Below are 11972 nucleotides of genomic sequence, written 5' to 3'. Positions count from 1 at the left end.
GGAAAGCAGCCGTCCCGGAGCGCATCCCTGGCAGCAGGCTCATCCAGGTGTGCTGGGCTGCCCGGCAGGCCTCCTCCTCGCTGGGGCATTCCCTGGCCGCTGCCGTTCTCTCGACACCTCCCGAGCAGGGGCTTTGTCAGCCCAGCGCATCTTCTGCCGTGGGAGCGATGGGAGCACTGAAGCCGCGCTGCCCTTTGTTTCCAGCGCAGTTCAGAGCGGAGCAGCCAGCCGGGATGTGCCAGGGAAATGCCCGTCTGCTGCCAGCGCTCCGAGTGCTGGGCAGTAGGATTCGGTGTGGCTCAGCTGTCAGGGACAGGTGCCACGGAGGAGGGCTGTCAGAGCTCTGCCTTGCGCTGCAGGCGGCTCGGTGGGGCTGCTCACCCGCAGGAGGGCAGAGGGAGAGCTCTCTAAAGCTTTCCGCTGCTCCTCTGCCCTCCTGCAGCTGTTCCCGCTCAGTTTTCAATTTCTGCTGTGACTCTGGTAGATTCAACTACAGGTCGATGAAACTTTACAGGCAAAAGGCCAAGGGCCCCAATTATTTTACTATCTTTTTATTTACCCACCTCCTCAAGTTACAAAAGTGATCATGCAGCAGCCCTTGGCATGAGGGATGGAACTAAATGATCTTTAAGGTCTCCTCCAACCCAAGCCTTCCTATGATTTGCTAAGAATAGCACTATATGAATGAAGATTTCAAAGGTGTGTATGTCATGCTATCCATTTGGAGACAGGGGTGAATCACAGGATTTCCAGCCTTTCAAAGAGATAGTTTGATTTGCTGCATGCACCTGTTTACTGGCATTCAGTGTTAAACACCTGATCTCCATCATCTACAGGATTGAGCCAAGTGAATGTCAGGAGAGTGGAAACTGGAATGCAACTTTGGATGAGTGGTGAATCTGTGCAAAGCCATCATGAATAGCATTAGTCAGATACCAGATTGCTTGAGAGATAGGCTGCCCCAGATTACTGTATTTACACACAGCTACATCCCTATTGCACCAGATTGCTGTGGCCCACGATAACTGCGCAGGGAAGTGAAGGACAGCTGGACTGGGAATGCTGAAACCAGATCTGAGCCCCATGGCAGCTCTGTTCATCCAGAAACTGGATGGACACATCCATATTTCTGCATATTTCCTGCTTCTTTTAGTTTTAGATCTGCTACTGATGTAGGCATATTTCTTCCTCTTAAAGCAATAAAAAAGAGAAAGTTTGCATTTCCATACAGCAGCTTGTATATGGGCCCTTTAATTCTTCTTTCTGCTTCTACTCTAGAATTGCTGGATCCGGTTTGAAACAGTGCCTGGGTACCAATGTTACTTTTATTTCTTTCATTATACTCCCTTACACAAAGATCAAACACACAGTTGAGCTGCAGAGTTCGGTGAAGTGTGCTTTTCTTTCAGATGAGTTAAGTTCTCGTCTTTCAGTTATTTTGGATTGAATCTGTGAGTGCAGTAGATTCATAAAGCAAGAATAAAAACAAGGGCTGCATCTTGCTAGTGTTTTTGTTTATAAGCCTGAGAACCTGTTAGAAGGAAACAGTAGATTGAAAACTGAGGTTTTTTTAGTTGAGAAATAAATATGCAAATAACTATAGGAAGTACTTGTTATTTCTGGGCAGGGGTGAAACTGCACCACGTGGTGTCCATACAGAAAGTGATAGTAAACCAGCCACGCTGCTGGGACAGCTGTCACCTGTTTCCCACACAGTCCTTGCCGCTCAGCAGGCTGGCTGCTTATGGGACAGCCCAAAACTGCTTCCATTAAGGCATTTGGAGGAACACTGAGGATTTTAGGGGCTGGAAATGCCTGGTTGTCTGTGCTGCGGTTTTCAGCTGGTGATGAAATAAACAGCACGGTTTGTTTTCAAACACTTTGTGATATAATCATCCTCGAAAAAGCTCAGGAGTGCTAAACGGAGTGAAACTGTCAGGGTTGATTTTTAGGTCTGAAAAAGAATAACTCAGAAGTGGGTGTGAAAGTGGTGGAAATACCTGCTCAGAGTATAAAAACTGAACACCCTTTCCAAAAATGAATGCTCAGCTCCTATTTCTGTTGGGATAATTGCATTCTTCCCACCTTGGGTTCTCTTGGCACCTCATCCTGTCACCTTCCCTTCCTGCTGTGCTTTCCTGTTCTGTTGCACTCTGGTGTCAGACACCTGCAATTTCCCTCCTACACGCGGTCGCTCTTAGTTGTGCAAATTTATTAAAATGTTTGCAAAGGCTGTGGAAGTTTTCTGAAGCCACCAAGTAACTTTTAGATTTGATGGGAGTTTCAGGAAATAAATGAGATTCCAGCTGAATCACAGAGGATTTCTCTGCTGGAGGTGTGGAAAACCCAGCTGTAGCACCCAGTCAGTGAGCAGTGCTGAAGTTCTGGGATTAGTGCCTGCACCCTGCTTTGGCATTCTTCAGGGGCAGGAGGAAAACTAACCTGAGTTTGCTTTTTTGTTATATTTTAGAAACCCATGGTCAGTTATAGTTTTGTGAGGATTTAAAGCTGGTTCTGGTAGTAGTTAAGCAGTGACTGAGCTGTTGTCTGCTATCCCTGGGAATCTTTGCTGCTTGAAATCCTGTACCTGTTACCTCTTTGCAGCTAGATCTTGTTTTATACAATTTTACATAATTTTATATGTAGTGGGAATGGGAAAATGGATATAACCATAAGATTGTGAAGATTGTGTTTTATATGTATATTCCTTATATTGTGGCTTGATATTATTTCCTTGTATTATTTGGCAGTTCTTGGGTAAATTGTACTAGAGGTGGTCAGGTGGTGTGGTAACAGAAACCACCTAAATGTAGCTAAGTCAGCAATTCTTCTTATAAAGGGGAAAAAAACCCTTGAAAGATGGGGCACCCTCGGCAGTGTATGAATGAGAAATGAATCGAGTTTTATGTGGCCATTTTTAGTAAGAACAGTTCTGAGTCAGAATTGAATTCCAGTTTCTGATCTCAGATTGTGTGTACTGCAAGATGTGCTTGCTTCCTGTAAGCACTTTGGCTGAAAACATAGATACTTATTCCCAGGGTGCTGCTTGGAGCAGGCTGCTGCAGCCCTAAGCAGGTACAGTCAGATGAGCAGAGAGGAAATCAAAACAAGCTGCTTCATTTTGGCCTCTGCCAAAATTCAGCTTAGTTCTGGAAAAAGTATCAATGGCTGTCTCGGGTTGCAGCTGAAAGAAGAGCAGATGTGAGAGCTCAAATATTTTCATCTTTTTCTGTAGGAAGGCAACTGTGAGCTGCTCATCTGTGCTTGTCACCAAATGATGTTTGACGTCCTGCATGCAGCAGCTTCCAGGCACAGCTGTGCAATGGGCAGCATTCCCTGCAGCCTGTGTGGGAGGTGATGCCTGCGGAGGGATGAGAAGGGAGGTAGAGAGTGGAGAAGAATGGAATTTTGTGGTGGCCACAGCAGCCCTTGCATGTTTGGCTTGGGTGTTGGTTTGGGTGCATGGCTCATAGGTAGCTGGGATGAAGGAATCCAGGTGTTTTTGCATCTCTGTTTTATCATATAAGAAAACACCTTGTAAGCCTTTCCAGGACACAGAAACCATCGCATGTTCAGTGTAGACAGCTGGGAAACTTGGTTATAATCATAATGAAGGTTTGGGTAGTGCAGCTGGCTTATCAGTTGTGGCTAGGAAGTACCAGACCATGGGCCAACCCACAGCATCTGCATGAATCTGTCAAAATGGAGATTTTTTGCACTAAAACCATCTTATTTCCCACTGGTGCTCTCTGGTGTGTTTTACCATGCTGGAGGATGCTCAAAGGTGGGAAGGTGGAGCCTTGCCTTATGCTCTGCACACCGCAGGGTTAATGTCCCCATTGAGCACTTTGGACTTGCCCAGTGGTGACAATCCTTACTTGCCCTGCTCATTTTCCACCCAATTTATGGGCATCTTTTTCACCCAGGTTTTTTTTTTTTGAGTTTCCATCCTTGCAGTTCTCTGCCTGTGGGATTTGAGGTGCTTTGGCTGGCAGAAAATACAGAGTGAAGGGTGTTAGTGGGGAGCTCTAGGTGCTGCCTCCCAGAAGCTTCTGTGGGAGCCACAATGGCATCAGTGCCCCTTACTGCATGTCCAAGAGGGCCTGGATCTCTCTAGATAAGTTAATCATGTGTCTGAAGCAGTCATGAGAATAAAATGTGTAGAAAATGAAAAAAAAAAAACCAAAACCAACAAAACAACTGTGAGACTAAATCACAACAAATTTACTGAAAAAAAATAGTCTTAACTCTTGAATTGGGCTCCTTTCTTCTCTTGTGACCCCTATTTGGTCCTCCCTGCTGATGTCCCTCTCCTTTCATGTCCACAAGTTCCTGGGGAGGTGCTTAGGAAATAATCCTATCTTGTGACTTGGTAAGAGCTGAGGGCTAAGGTTGGGTTGGGTGTAATTAAGACCAAGACTATTACTGTGGCAGCTGCTGGCTGAGAGCTGGAAAAGCCCGTCCCAGTGCTGCTGGAGTGGGCTGTGTGCTAATAGCTGAATGCTGCACACCTTGCATTTGATTCAGCAGGGTGCTGGGAAGCCCAGGGCGTTAATGAAGAACTGAGACAGCAAATGTATTGCCTCAGCCCAGAGCAGCCAGGCAGGCTGAGAACTATTGTCAGAAAGGTGCAGATCCCAGCAGGATACACTGTGCTGCTCTTTGGCGTGTCAGGAGTGCTCAGGAAAGAGCACAGGTTCCAGCATCAGGCACAGGCCTGCCTGGGCAGCAAGGGCAAGCTTGTAAAAACATTTGCTTTAATATCAAGCTATAAACTGTCATTGTGTGAGCATCTTCAGCTGTTGGTGAGATTTTTTCTGTTTAATTCCTATATAGCCAGCTTTACATTTCCTGTGGAAATGATGGTAAGCTGCTTTAGCTGCCAGAGTAAATGTAAAAATCATGAGCCTCTGGTGTTGCCTGAGATTTGGGTACCAACCATGTTGGCAGGGAAGCTAGATGGTCACTGCCACTATTTTGTAATGCTTCTCCTTCAGATGAAGGGAAACTTTTTGTTTAAAGGTGTGGTGGAAATCTCAGTGGTGGAAATTTAATTCGCAATTCCTATTTCCCATGAATCAAAAAATTGATCACTCTGAAGGCTATGCTTGATAAATACCCAGCTCTTTTCCCACTGTATGATTTTGAGACTCCTCTGAGGGGTAACTTGCAGCCCTGTAGAGAGAGAAATATACCTTCTCATTTCTCTGACCCGCTTCACTTAAACATTGTATCACTTGAGCTTTACATTCTGCTCCTGCTCCATTGCCACAGTACCCCCGGGAAGAGGTTCTTTTCTCCAGTGCCCCCTTTTGCTCCATACTTTCTTCTTCAACAGATTCTGTTTCACCCAACCTTCTACTTGGCATGCATCGGGATTCCTTTTTTTATTCTTTAAAATATTTTTAATGTTGGTGTGAAGGATGTGTGTTGGATGGTGCCTGGCAGTCTGCATTGTCGATGTGTGCCTTGATTTTCTTGCTTATGTTTTTGTTTAGTGGCTACTAAGGAGCATAATTCTTGCTAGATGAAATCAGATGTTTGGGTATCATGGAAAGTTCATTTTGCCTTGTGGAAAATTATAGTAAAAATTAATGGCCAGGTTTTCCTCCAAGCCTATGCAAATCTTTTTGCGGTAGCTGCAGTGTATTAGAACCCAAATAATTACTTACTGAAGGTTCAATCCTGTCAGCTGCAATCATTTGATCCTGGTTCAAGAAAAATAGTTAAGCCTATGATTAGCATTGATTTTTGACTGTCCTGTCTGTTAGCTCCAGTTTCTTAATTAGATGTGTAAGTCAGCAGAGAGGTTTTGAGCCACTGAAGAGGAAACCAGTCTGGCTTGCTGGCTTTACCCTCTCTTTTGTGAAGGATGCAGCCAGAGGTTGCTGATCCCTCAGCTCCTCCTGCCTTGGACCCAGCAAAGCACTCCAGTACTAAACAGGGATTCTGCTGTCAATTTGAGATTTCCTTGGGGTTCTGAAAGTTTCTTCTCATACACAGATTTCCTGCATAGGAGCTGCAGAAGAGCCAGTAGCAGGGAAAGAAAAGGTATTCCTGGTACAGGTGTGGAGGCAATAGCTGGAAGTTTGTTGGCAAAGCACCCATGAAGAGGTGCCACAGCTGCGTGGGGTGACAGCTCATCCTTGCTGTGCACTGGCTGCAGTGACTCAGCCTTGTACTCTGCACTCACCTGCATGCCTGCAAGTAATCCCTGCTGCAACAACCAGCCCCATCTGTAATCCTAGCACTCTTGGAAAAGTGTCATTTCTTCATATTTGGCTGCACACCTGCTGCTGCCTAGCTTTCTGCACCTCTTTTGGGTGGTCTGTGTTTAGGACAGCTATCATAAGTGGCATTTTTTTATCCTCATTTCTTTGCAAAAGTAAAAGACAAATCCCTATTGCTCCCTCTCCAAAGCTAATCAGGAAATGATTACAAAAAAAGTCCGTTGCCAAGAGTAATGATAAATTGGCCAAAGACTGTTGTGGCAACTGCTTAACAAATGCAGTCTTTTGTTATTCCTCATCCTTCTTGCTTGTATATTTTATCTCCCTGTTGTTATGGGCTTGTTAGCTGCTTTCTCTTTCCCAAGCTATTACTTGCAGGAGCAAGGGAAAGGAATGGCTGCATGTCACCAAGCCAGGAGGGTGTTCCTCTGATAGCAGAGGACTATTAGCCTCTCATAACCTAGCCCTGTGCATAGCTGTGTGCACAGTGGGTTTGTGATAGCCCAGTGCCAAATTTCTGTAATAGAAACTACAGATTTTCTTTTCAACTTCCTCCAGAATAGTCCAACATAAAATAAATTATCTCTCTATATATACTGCTGTTACTCCTTTGGCGGAGAGAAGGAAGAAGGAAGGAAATAAAAGATGGGAAATGGTGACCATTTTCTGAGGCATGTAATGGTCTGTGTTTTGTACAGATGATGCACAAAAACATCTTCCCTGTATAAGTCCTAACTTTAGTACTGTCACTGCAAAGTTGTAATTTGAATTAACAAGTGTTTAGAAACAAGACTGCAATCAGATAGTTAAAAACCAGTGCAACAAGTGGAGTGTCCCCCTGCTTGAGGGTGAGCTCGATGTGCTTGGCTCCCGATTCAGGTTTCCAGTGTCCCTGCTGAAACACTGGGGATTGTGAGTGATGGTCTCTGCTCTGCTGCAGCACTGGCATTGCTGTAGCTATTCTGGTATGAAGCTGTGCACCTGACATTTTGGGGAAGGAGGCTGGCTGCCTTTTTCCTCACTACTTTTGGAGAAGAGGCATGCCTGCCTTTTTCCTCCCTTCTGCCTTTTAAACACTCCATCACTTTAAGTGGTGTTCCAACCGTTAATGAGAATGAACACATGGAATGTGTTTCTTTTTGTGGATGCACAAACATGAATAAGACAAAGCATCTTTCTGAACACTCCATTGCTCTTCTTTTGAAATGGTCACTTGTTTGCTGCTCCACACTGGGCACAGCCAACAGCAGGAGATTGGTTAAATGATGAGAGCAAGGCATGAATGGTCTCTATCCAGTGGAGAGCAGACATTAAATGCCTGCTTTTTTCTTTGTTTTCTTTCCCCCTCCCCTTTTTTCTGCAATACATTATTTCTTTGGTTTCCACAACTAATGGAAATCATCTGGGAAACAAAAACTCCCAAGGTTTTGGGGGAGTGCAAGTGCTTGTGTGGTACCAACTTTGCTAAATCACGAGCTCTGTTCTGATAAACAGTAACTTGTTTTCCAAAAGGGAGACTTGTGGCAGGTCAAACCATGATCATCAAACCATGTCCTTGTGATACTACAGCCCTAGAAATAATTATAATAGTGACTCATATGGAAAGGCTTTTATTCATAAAGCTCTTTGACTATGCTACATTGTAAAGAGGCTGTACAAGTTACAAGGCAAATGCAGTTGGCTCCTTTTCCAAAAGAAGTTGTTATTCTCTGAAAACGAAACTAGAAAAAAGGCACAACAAATGATACAGGCTTGTATTACATACTTACTCCCATAAAGCACACAGCAGTTCCATTAGCATAACCTAGGTGAATGTGTTCAGGGGAAAAAAATACAGCCTGTTTTCCCCTGTTGGTCTTTTGATTTTGGCAAAAGTGTTGGAAGTGTTGCTCTTAGAAGAAGTGTTCATGGAAGGGCCATGTCCACTCTGTGTATTATTTGGTGAAATGACCGTCCTGTTGCAACATTTATGAAAGTCTGGTGGAAATGTATTTGTGATGGGGGGATTGCTTTCACTATCAAAGCTTCAGAAAGAAAGTTGAACCCCTTCATCCTGTTTTACTGGCGTTACCTGGGGAGCCACTGGTATTCCATGTCCCATAACCACTTTTCCTGGTTGAAGTATGCTGTGGGAGGGGTCACCTGGTGCCTGTGACTGGCCAGAGCAGAATTTGACCCTAAGGCTGGTAAATAGCTGCTCTTGCTGTCAGCTGGGGCCTTGATCTTAATTTGAAGCTCCTGAACAGCTGGAGAGGTCCTGGGAGTAAATGGGAATGACAGTGTGATGCGCAGTCTTGGACACAGCACATCACTGCACTGATGAGGAGGGGCCTGGCACCCTTTGGAGGTGTCTGGGGCCACAATTTCTCTGCCAGAAATTACAGGAGGAAGTCCTTGTTTTCACAGATACAACTTGAACCCCTGTAAATAATTTGCAGTCTCAGAGGCAGAAGTGGCAGCACCCTGGGAAAACCTGTCCTTCCATCATTGCAAGGGCTGCTGGGCTGCAAGAATGGTGTTTGAGGTCATGTTACAGTAGACCTGTGAGCTGCAGGTTGTGCTTTTGGGAAGTTGTGACAGAGTGGTATGTGATGGCATTTGTTGCCTCGGGCCTGATCTGGTCACACTTTGTATCTGTCAGTTCCCCTTTGGCCAACCTGAGTTAAGTGCAAGTGAGAAAGATCTTAAAGGTCACATTTCCCACAAGACTTACAGAAATAGGCCTAAAAGATAAGTGTTGTAATATGCTGTCTCAACCCTTAAGGACATCCTTAGATGGATCCCTGTGGGAGTTACAGCCTTTGGGGGCAGTGGGAACTCAGGACCCTCCTCCCTGCAGAACTGCTGGGCTTTGCTTGATCGCTTAACCTGATAACTTTGGGTACCACAACATATTAAAGGGGGGCTTTTCTTCCTAAACTTGTTTTCTTCTTTTTATTTAAATCTTTTGAGGCTGCAATGACTTTTGCTTTGTTTTCCCAGGTGCCCAGATAAGCTGTTTTGCACCCAGCTCCTTCTCCTGGCGACAAGCTGCTTATGTGGACTCCTACTGCTGGGCAGCTGTGCAGCAGAAGCAACCATCCCACAACAATTTAGAAAACATACCCCTGTCCCTGCATAAAGTATGTATAGCTCTCCATCTCCTGGCAAAGTTATTCCCACATAGAAACCTACCTTTGCCTCACTTTTCTGGTTACTCTGCTCTGCCGTAGTCCTTGCCTTTGACTTGACTCTCTATTTTTAGAATGTTTTCTTTCCCTTACTTCCAAAGAGGGTAGTACTAGAGAAGGTATTTTCTGCCTTTAAATAAAGGGTTGCCAGTTATCTGACACAAGAGTAATGTTAATGTTGCTGGGTTGCCCTCGAGTGAATGCTTCGCCTGGCTTTAGCCAGGAACTATTTTAAAACTGGAGTACAGGACACAACAACTGCCTCGATCCTTGTAAAAACTTATTTTAGAAAAACAGGGAAATAAAAGCATTTTCTATTTTTATTGTGTTACTCTTGGCCAGTTCTGCATGGAGAGAGAGACTTGTGGCAGATAGACATTTTGGGGGAGATGAAATTAATCAGTGGTACCAACAGGTTTAACCCTGTTTTCAGCATGCTCTTCTGCATGTCCACAGGCCAGCCATGAGCTGGCTTTCATTGCCTCAGGTAAAACAGTATCCTATAAAGCACAGAAAGAGATTTATTTTATGGGTTAAAAGTGCAGTGGGTTTTAAGATACTTGAGGTGGCTCAAAGCAGTTAGCAGAGGTTTGGCAGGAGTTACACACTGGGTTAATGCCATGCCAATGCCTGGAGCTGACTCAACTCGAGAGGCAGCTTTGGCCTGCTGGAGCAGTGCTGATAGGTAAGAAATGCTTGTTGGGCTCTGCAAATTTGTGTTCTGCCTTCCTCAGCCCTTTTATTACTTGGCCCAGCAAATAAACCCCTGGTACCTGGGAGGAGAGGAGAACCTGGTGCTAGAGGGAGCTCAGGTATGAGACTTGCAGCACCTGTATTTCTGGCTTTTGCTTCTCTATCCTGAGCCACAGATTTTTTTTCCAGTCATTTAGTGGTATAATCTCTGAGAGGCTATTCAGGGCTGTCTCTGATTTGTTTGCTGACTCAAATAATGAATTGAGGATTTACTTTTGGCTTCTCCAATTAGCTCCACTGATAACCTTGACCCAGTAGGCATGTGTTTCAGGAATATTAAAGCCAGACTTGTTGGTTTCCAGCCTGAACTCTTCCTTGCACAGTTAGGACTCCACTTCAGCCAGACCTTCTACAGAGGCCAGTTGAAGCTGCTGGAACATTTCACAGTGCTGGAAACTCCACCTGCGAACCTGGATATTTTGCTTCCCCTTTCTCTTGGGGGAATGAGCTCTTGTTACCCAAATTTTTTGTGTTAAATTTCATGTGATAGTTACCTGCTGATGACATTAAGTCTGCTTGTTTGCCAGCCACAAATAACTTAAGCAGTCATCCTTTTATGATGCAACCCATGTTAATTTGCTGACTAGTGCTGTATCAGAAATTGCTGCAGTTCTCCATGACGTGTATGGCGTATGATGTTTCCTTGTAAATATCCTGCAGCCTATCTGCAGGAAGTGCATCTGTTCAGCTGAGCCAGGGGCTATTACAGAGGCTGGTGACTCATCTTCCTAGATCCATGATTAGCCACCCACTCTCTGACCCAGACACTGGGAGCTGCAGATGCTCTTTGCGAGTCAATATTAACTAGTATACTCCTGGTTGTTCATCAGCCTCCATGCTTTACACGTTTACAAGGAAGGAGGGGCATTACAGCTGTTTAACAGTGAACTTAGCTCCCACTCTGGTGTCTGAAGGCTGCTCTTTGCATCCAGGGCCAACAGCTGCTCAGTACCTTGGGATCACTTCTGCAGGAAGACTTGGGTTCTCCCCCCACCATTGCACTACAAAGTATGCACAAGCTCATTGCTCTGCAGATTTGGCTAGATAATTATTTTTAAAATGGCTGGAGCAGAGCCTTTTGGGAGCACAGTAATATTAAGGAGAAAAGGGAGACTTCCTGTGCTCAGGTCAGTGGTTAGTGGAGGCCTGACTCTGCCTCTACAGCAATGCACACAGAGGGACAGCAGGGGTCATTAGGCCCAGTTCTTAAAACAACACTTAAAACTTTTTTCCTGCTTTCTGGGAAGCAGAGCTTTTCTTTGCAGGGCATCTCAGGTTCTTTCCAAAACTCTGACGCACTCACTATCTCACTAGATTGGCATGCTGGAAGGCTCCATAAAAAACACTTAAGGAGGCATTGTATTAAAGTTTTGGGGGAATGAGATTGTAGGCCCCATTACTGATTAAAATGGATGGGTTTCCTTCTGGCATGCTCTCTGCGCTCTGGCAGAAGTACTGCCTCCTGGGGCAGTGCTCAGTGTGGTACAGAAGGAAGGAGGAGCAGGGAGCTCTTAGGTGACAAAGCCAGCATGTAGTAACCTGCATTGCTTTTATTCTCAACATCTGGTTGCTCTGGAGAATTTTCAAACTCTCCAGAGGTTTTTTGAACAGTAAAGTGTAAGTTACAGTTCTGGGCATTCCCTAAAGATTGGCACCTTTACTGGTTGTCCTTTCTGCTCTAGGAGATCTCTCCCAGGGGTTGAATTTATCAGTTTGGGAGCTGAAAAGGAGAGTCAAGGGTTCCTTGACTCTCTAGTGGTCATTGTGCTCCTAGAAGGTGCCCAGGACCTCTTTCCATGGAGAACAGGAGTTCTGAAAT

General features: G+C 45.0%; 1 protein-coding gene across 1 annotated transcript in view; it reads left to right on the top strand.

Annotated features, from left to right (window-relative positions):
• The first annotated feature begins 8148 nt into the window (after positions 1 to 8148).
• PANX1 (pannexin 1) overlaps positions 8149 to 11972 on the top strand; it is a 16652-nt gene continuing 12828 nt past the window's right edge. Inside the window, exons 1-2 of the mRNA XM_014311795.2 lie at positions 8149 to 8161; positions 9213 to 9352. Of these exons, the coding sequence (XP_014167270.2) occupies positions 8149 to 8161; positions 9213 to 9352 (153 nt within the window). The remainder of the gene's footprint in view (positions 8162 to 9212; positions 9353 to 11972) is intronic.

Source organism: Geospiza fortis, unplaced genomic scaffold, assembly GCF_000277835.1.
Source record: "Geospiza fortis unplaced genomic scaffold, GeoFor_1.0 scaffold16, whole genome shotgun sequence".
In the NCBI taxonomy this organism is placed as follows: domain Eukaryota; kingdom Metazoa; phylum Chordata; class Aves; order Passeriformes; family Thraupidae; genus Geospiza; species Geospiza fortis.
This window is presented reverse-complemented; position numbering and strand designations above follow the sequence as displayed.